This window comes from Malus domestica, chromosome 10, assembly GCF_042453785.1.
Source record: "Malus domestica chromosome 10, GDT2T_hap1".
In the NCBI taxonomy this organism is placed as follows: Eukaryota; Viridiplantae; Streptophyta; class Magnoliopsida; order Rosales; family Rosaceae; genus Malus; species Malus domestica.
In genome coordinates this window covers 29,257,024-29,265,619 of record NC_091670.1, presented here as the reverse complement: position 1 = coordinate 29,265,619, position 8,596 = coordinate 29,257,024, and the positions used below count along the sequence as shown (strand labels likewise).

The following is an 8,596-nucleotide window of genomic DNA, read 5'->3' as shown; positions in this document are numbered from 1 at the left end:
AGCTCTGGGACACTTAACGGAGTTTTTAACGGAATGACCAAAATGATGGATGGTGGACAATCTCAGAGACCACTTTTATTGATTTGAAATGTTAGGGACCAAAGTGATGAGTTATGCAAATCTCAGGGACCATTTTAGCTATTTAGTCTTCCCACTAATACTGAGGTCTTTTGTAATAAAACCACACGTCTGTCATCTGTGCATGTGGTAATTAACAAGTTGAGCCAATATTGGTGTTGTTAGAAGGGCTTATGACCTATCTCTCTGATAATTCTACGTGGTATCAGAGCCAGGAAGGGGGCACGTACTGCTGCTTGTAGGGTGAGTCCCCTTGGCTCCACGTGCATGGTTGTCGATGTGTTGACCCACTAATTGGGTCCAACATGAGGGGGCGTGTTGAAATATCTCACATCGACCGTATAGTTTAAATATCTCAACCCCATTCCAACTTATACCGAGTAAATGCGTGGATCACATGTGAGGGGGCGTGTCGAAATATCCAACAACGATCATATCTCTGACAAAAGAAGAATTTAAATATCCTAACCACATTCCAACTAATACCAAAGCCTTTTGTAATAAAACCCCACACTTGTTGAACTGTACAGGTGGTAATTAACAAATTGGGGACAATATCGGAGTTGTTGGAAGTGGGCATATGACCCCGTCTCTCTTATAATTCTACGCGTACGCAATGGTCTATTTGTTTGGAAGATGACTTTCTACGCTTCTCAAATTAATGTGTACCTCAGCATACAGGTTTGTCTCACTTTCTAGTTTTTTTCCTAACCTTGTGGTGCTGTTCGGCTTGTTTTACGGGTTTAGACCTTTTAGAGAGGTTAGGTCTCATGTCCCCCCTCTCTTCCTTGCATCTCTTTTTGTTTTCGTTTCTAGAGGAGTAAGGTTTATGTCTCCCTTCTTTTTTATGTTCTTTTTTCTCCTTTTTTTCTTACATTATGAGGTATTTGGTTTATGTCCCCGTGACTAAATGTAACTGCTTTTTTCGTTATCAATCAAATTTCCTGAGGTTTTCTTTAAAAAAATAATTATAAACACGAAAAGAGTACATTCATAAGGTTCATAAAGCATAATTGGTGCAAATTCGATACACTTGACACAAAAATAAATTCATCTCAATGCATTTTATATTTTTTGGTAAAACATCTCACTACATTTAATTAGGCTAATCAGGAGAGTTTCTTTTGATTCTTGATCGCCTTCCACGCTTTGATATCAGCTTCAATCTTTTCTTTCACGCTTTTATTAAACCCCGGATACGGTTCATAGCTAAAGGCTGATTGAAGAAACTCAAGCAACACAAAGTATGGCCCCATCAGAAATCCTTCAACAAAGCTGTCTGCAATACCTGGTAATCTTTTCTCAAAAACGCCATGGCCTATGAGCAGTGCAGGCCAGCAGAAAACCTGAACAGCCAGAACAAGCTTCCATGACCTACCAAACCCTAGCCCACTAGCAAGAACACTGGCTCCAACCCATGTGAGAAACAATAGCAAAGCTGCCAAGGACCCAGCTTTCTCGTCCAGTTTGACATAAAAGATGGCATACATCAAAGTCAAAACCAACCCCACATTCAATTCGAAACCGTGATTGTTTAACCCAGATGGGAAATTATAGAGGGAAGGTGTGAAGTGGAGAAGAACAGCAACAGCGAAGACTAAGGGCCACACTAAGAAAGTACGTAGCAAAAGGTTAACTGGGTTGCTGTGATATGCTCCATAGATGGCGAAGTGCGTTTCAAGATCAAACAATCCAGTCCTCCCCATGGAAATTTTCCTTACAAAGTTAAATTACTTTTTGTTGGATAAAAGTGTAACTAATGTAGGAAAACTAGACTGAAAGAAAATGAATTCAATTGGATATAAAATGGAGCCTGAAATTAAAGTTGTGGAAAGTTCCTGGTAGGCGCTAGAGTATGGAAGGTCAAGATTATGACACTTGTCATTTGATGATTTGTTAGTACGTAGGCAAGTACGTATGTATTAAGATTTCTACTGTAATACAATACCCTCCTTCTCTCTAACTTCTTTCTACTCTCTTTGTATCTTCACCTTCTTCGTTTATCATCTTTCATATTAATACGGTAAAAGGATATGTTAGTAGTGGTGGAGCCAGGATGTGTTATGTGGGAGGACTTCTTACATACATAGGTAATTTCAACTCAGTACATGTGAGATTGAAGTAATTTGCATAAAAAATGAAAGACCATTAATGCAATAGAGAGAACTAAAACATTGCACAAATAAAAAAAATCAGAATATGAGGTAAAAAGTAAGCAAGAATTTTAACAATTTTTTTTATAAAAAAAAAAAGTTAAAACCAAAGAAAAGATAGAATAGGGAGGGCAAATAAAGACTACGCCGCAATAAGAGGGATGAAGAGAAAAATGAGGTCTAACCTGGAACAGAAAAGAGTTCGAATTAAGAACATACTTAAATTTCAAAACTATTAGATTGATATGCAGCAGCATAATCTGTTATAATAGCAAGAAGAAAAAAAGGCAATATGGACCAGGCACCAGGTCCCTTAGTAGCTCCGCCACTATGTTAGGCTTGTACTTTGAGCTTTCTTTAAGTAATTGTTTTACAATGCATCATATGGTTTAATATTGTTGAAGAATTTGAAGTATCCCATAACATTAATATATTTTGAAGAATTTGAGGTATCTTATAAAATTATTTGGCAAATTTTACGAAGGGTTCATACTCTCAACACATCTTCTCACATGAGTGAATTTTCAAGCCAACTACATGGATATCAGAAAATAGGTGGCGTAGAGAATGTTAGGGTTCACACATGGAATAACCTGCTTGATCAAATATCATAAAGAAATTGAAGTCACCATAAAACCAAGTGACAATATAATAAGTATTTAAACTATTTACAAACATACACAATGTCTCTTATTTGTTCGACGTGGAATTCATACTGTTAATAGTTGTTAAATTATCTAACTTGTTTCCAGTCTTTGAGAATGATCTATATAGATTAAACTGCAAGGTATTGACCTGACCTAATAAAATCTCCACAGTACTGAGGAGCACTATAATTCAGTTATATTTGATCTGTTTCCGTCTTTAATTAGTGCGTGGCCTTAGTGTGTGTGTTTGTGTATGATCTCTTAATATTTTTATATACTAATAATTGGATCGCGGATCTTTCTCAGCAACACTGCAACTGTCACATGCTGCAAGATGAAATCAGGCGAGGTGGGGGTATGTTTGATGTTTTCTGCGTATGGTTCTGTGAGGACACGTGGTCTGCGTGTCAGTTCTCTGAAATGGATGATACTTGGGTACTCACTAGAAAGTAACCAAAAAAACTGATGACTTATGTGGCCCAATAAAATTATTCCACCTGTTAAGTTAAACTCAATCAAACACTTCTTTATTCTCCTAACCAAACACTTTGTCCTCGTCCTCAACCCTTCTTTATCCAGCAACCCTCACTCCGTTTCTTCTCTAGCGAACTACTCTCACTCTGGACCACTCCCATTCCCTCTCTTCTCCGGTGACTTCCATTTCAATCCCTCACCGTCTGAGCTCGGTGAAATTGGGTTATGGAAATCCGCGAAATTGGAGCTTGTGGAAGACATGAGGTTTGGAACTTTGAAGTTCAAAAGAATTGCAGACTTTGATGAGAGAGAGAGAGAGAGAGAGAGAGAGAGAGCAAGAGAGAGAGAGAGAGAGATTAGAGCTTGTGGAAGACAAGAGGTTTGGAATTTGGAAGTTCAAAAGAATTGCAAACTTTGATGTGAGAGAGAGAGAGAGATTAGAGCTTGTGGAAGACAAGAGGTTCGGAACTTTGAAGTTCAAAAGAATTGCAGACTTTGATGAGAGAGAGAGAGAGAGAGAGAGAGAGAGAGAGATTAGAGCTTGTGGAGGTTCGGAACTTTGAAGTTCAAGAGAGAGAGAGAGAGAGAGATTAGAGCATGTGGAAGACAAGTGGTTCGGAACTTTGAAGTTGAAAAGAATTGCAGACTTTGATGTGAGAGAGAGAGAGAGAGAGAGAGAGATTAGAGCTTGTGGAGGTTCGGAACTTTGAAGTTCAAAAGAATTGCAGACTTTGATGAGAGAGTGAGAGAGAGAAAGATTAGAGCTTGTGGAAGACAAGAGGTTGGGAACTTTGAAGTTCAAAAGAATTACAGACTTTGATGAGAGAGAGAGAGAGAGAGAGAGATTCAATGGAGGAAAGAGGGTGAAAAGGGTTTGGGTATCGGTCAGCGCCGGCAGTGTAAAGGGTTGGGAATCTGGAGTTTGGTTTTCAGTTATGAATTTAGGTTGGTGTTTGGTTATGGATTTCAAGGTGTTTGGTTTCAAGAATAGTGGGTGTTTTAAAATTACAGATGTCTTTATATTATTGGGTTTTGTCAGTAGTCAGTACACTTGTGGTCCTGACTGGACAGGACCCAAGCATTATCCCTTTGAAATTAGGCAAGGTTTTTTATATTAGTGCCCCACAAAATGCTGAATGCACCCAACATTAAAAATTAATATTAATGACTTATTTATCCTACCATGCAATGACAATTTTGACCTTATTAGGTTTAAAAAAATAAAAAATTTCTAAATACACCACAAATCACTTTTAATGTATTACTTTTTTTTTTCCACCCTCCAATGTTGAATAAAACCCTAATCAATGAAACTACAAACATGTTGATTGAGAAAAATTATTTTTGACAAATAGAATACAAAATCGGTGTTTTGAAAGCTTCACATGAGGTAAGACTTCATATATTTCATTGTTTTAGTGATTTTGAAGACATCAATAATTATTTAATCTTGGTTTTACTGCGTTATTTAAGCTTCTATGTTCATATTCATCTTTTAGCGATCACAAGGGTTACATGAAGAATTAAACACCTAAAATTACCACCTAATATTAAAAAATAGACGACATGAGTTTTAATGGTGGAATTGAAAACAAACCCACATATGCTTAAATCCTAGACGGCATCTTTTGTCAAAAATCCAGTCGGCATTTTTTGTCCAAATAAGAAGCTTTATTGATTATTTGCATAAGACTAACAAAGCATAAGATCTCACCCCCTTTACCGATTAAAGTATTAGACTAATATTGATATTGAGTTGTATGATGATTCTTAGCAAATAATTGAGGTGTATTGATTATCTTCAAATCATTCAATTTGAAATCATTCGGCAAACTAACGTTCAAATGGTTTGAAATCATTCGGCAAAATTAAAAATGAGTGTTATAAAATTTGAGAAATGTGGGGTGTACGTAGAAAATGTAAGGTGTATATTCAAACTGTGGGTTGTATTACGTATGTGGAGTTTATTCAACAATTTGTGGGGTGTTAATATAATAAGCCATTAGGCAATCATAATAATTTTAGGACAATACTTGAGTCCTGAACAATCAAGACCTTTCATACTGCTCAATCTACTTGGCACAACAAGAATTTAACACGTGTAATTTTTTTTTTCAAAATAGAACCAAACCTCGTTCACGCTTGGAAGCCCAAAGGTTAACGGCATCTTCTCCCAATGACCGAGGACTCCAATCGTCCTTCTCCCTCCCGCTCACACTACCTCTTCCTCTCCCTTTCTCTCTCGGACTACCTCTCCTTCTCGCTCAAACCACCATCCACCCAGAGCGACGATGGCGAGCTCCGAGCAACTACGACGAGCGCCAAAATTTAATAGAAAAGCCAGACGATCTTCAAAAACAAGGAATCAGGTATGTTTTCAAAGAATTACATCATACTTTTTCTCCATTCTCAATTTTTATGATGTGAGCAGGGTTTTCTCTTATGAGGGTTTGCTCTTGTCATTGTTAATTTTGTTCAAATTATTTAAAAATTGAATTCGATTATTTTCAATTCTCCATTTTCTTTTCAATTCCAATGGAACCGAAGGATCCATTCTTTGATGTATTATTTGATATCAGGCTATTTTCTTCCCTTCTGTTATTGTTATTGGTGTTGGTATATCAGGTGACACGCCCCAACCCAATTATCCAAAAGACACCTGGATGGCACGTGCTGGCCAACACCGAAGGGTGATGAAAGCCATGAGTGTGTAAATCTGTGATGATATGAAGGGACAAGCAATACAAAAATTATGCAAGAAGCAACATTCACCACGAATACGCAATATTAAGAAGCAATAATAATTAATGCATTCAGTTTAAGTATGAACGTAACGAGGTATTCAACAATCATGAATATGTCTAGAGCATACTATGAAACGAAAGTGCCAGAGAAAAGTAAAACAACAAGTAACAATGACCATAAAAGGAATCCATACTCAAGTGGAGAGATGCAAGATCACTAGTAGGTAAATGCCTCGAAACTCGGGTCGTACTCTTCGTCGCTATGTCCTGAGGGGGCGTAAAACATAAAAGGTGAGTGGACCATAATTTCTATTAATACTAATAATAGGAAAAACCATTTTATTTCTGAACATACTAACCCCTTGTTTTGAAAACATATATATATATATATATATATATATATATATATATATATATAATACTACATATAGTAAGTTTTCTGAAACTCTAGCATGCCATGAAATCATTCGTAAAACAAGTATGAATAAAACCATGCTAAAAAACGATGCTAACATCAATCAAAAGAAAATCCATGAATCTCCTCGATACTATACTTTCTCTAGGGGTATTATAGTTGCCCGAAGGCAATACCTGTCCATCACCAAAGGTGAAGTTGTACGACACGTGGTAGGATTCCCCATATTTCTAGGCGGTTCTTTTTTGTCCCATGACATCTCTTTCTCTCTTTCTCCCTCGTCCCATGACATCTCTTTCTCTCTTTCTCCCTTTCTCTCTCTCTGTCTATTTTCCTCTTCTCCTTTCATTCTCACTCACCTCTACTCTTTCTCCTCCTCATTTGCCGAGACACACACTTCTCTACACCTACAACCACAGCAAGGCAACACCCCCACCATCATCCCTTGTAATCATTGTGAGCCATTGGGCCTAGATATTGGAGAAAACCACCTTTAAAACTACTTCCCCGCGTTGCACAGTACCATCACTGTGCATCACTTTTCTTCGGTGAATTCTCGCCATTTCTAGACAAGGTAAGCCTCGCAATTGGTCCCTATCATTGTAGATCATGTCTAGGCTTATGATTGGTATGTTTTGGATGGTTTTGGTGGTGTAGGAACTCGGAAAACACAAAGGAAAGTCACTGTTCATTTCTGGAAATTTACAATCCGTGGTCGTTTGGCCACTTTCTAGCCATTTTTCTGGCCAACTCTGATCTTCGCTTTTCCTCTTAAGGGTATGACTCTCTTCTCCACATTTCTAACTACATTTTTGGCTCTTGAATCATCGAGTTTGGTTAACTATCGAACTAGAAATTAGCTCTGAAAGTTGGGAATAAACTCTCCATATTTCTAGCAAGAACCCCATAACCATTTGGTCACCTTCAGATCACTTATCTAGCGAACTCCGACTATAACATGGCCTCAAATGGATATAGACCTATTCCCTACACTTCTAGCTTCATTTAGGTTTTGGTATCATTGATGTTGGTGGACAATCGACCTCGATATGAGGTCTGGAAGTTGGGGGTTCAACCTGCAAAACGTAGGTCTTCATGAGGAATGTGGGTATCGTGGTACTCGCGGCGTGTGGGTGAGCGTGGGTAGCTCCCTTATGCTCTGCGCATGCGTGCGTGGAGGAACCCGAGGTCCCTCTTTAGGTTTCTCAACATGCCAAATCTGAATCCGCCATCCGTTTTTTGAAATTCGACCGTTTTAAAATAGTTTCTTTATTAGTCATACATTGTACGAAAACGCGTTTATACGTTAGTACGTTATGTATTTACATAAATGGTTTCAATTTTAGGCGAAACGCATCGCAAAGACTCTCAATACATCAAGGCGGGTTCGACTCGACGACATGATCTGTGAGTGGGCCTTTTCTTTGATATGTACATATATTTATTTAGTTTCCATATAAACATCTAATAATGAATTTTCTATATGACTGCCGTAATTAAATTAACATTTATAGAAAATGACATAACGATAAGTATTAGGAAATCATTATAAATCCTACGGGATGCCTTAGCTAAACTTACGGCTATGAATACTGTTATGTCAACTAGAATTATCGAATCACTGTGGCATGATTATAATTGTGTTATCTACTCATCGTTGCTGCACCGGTGTTAGTACTTGCCCGGACCAGGGCCAGCCTTTCATGTGTATGTGCAGATCGCACCGTACGCTCAATTTGGATCCATTGTAGGTGCCAGTCTTGTCCTAGATTCCTATAGGCAATTAGGACTCGTATATGCTGCACATAGCGCCAATCTTCATGTGATTGTGGTACTAGAGCGTATATCACTGTTACACCCAGTCTTGTTCATGTCAGAATATCTCTAGATGAACTTGTGTGTTAGCATGTATCGATGAGGACTCGATATGATATGTTTGCTTATGTGAGACCATGTGATTACGGACGTTATGTGTCTACTTACAAAATATGGTGCCATATTGAATTCTTGTAATGTTGCAGGCTACGGTAAGTATTTTCTTACCATACGTAGTATGTATGTTTTGGGAACTATACTCGTTTTACG

The 8,596-nt window shown here is 37.9% G+C and overlaps 1 protein-coding gene across 1 annotated transcript; it reads right to left on the bottom strand.

Moving 5' to 3' along the window:
* Positions 1 to 1,187: 1,187 nt before the first annotated feature.
* Positions 1,188 to 1,784, bottom strand: LOC103429596 (2-hydroxy-palmitic acid dioxygenase mpo1-like). Its single transcript, XM_008363721.2, has one exon. It carries the CDS (start codon positions 1,782 to 1,784, stop codon positions 1,188 to 1,190), a length of 597 nt encoding a protein of 198 aa, XP_008361943.2.
* Positions 1,785 to 8,596: the final 6,812 nt, after the last annotated feature.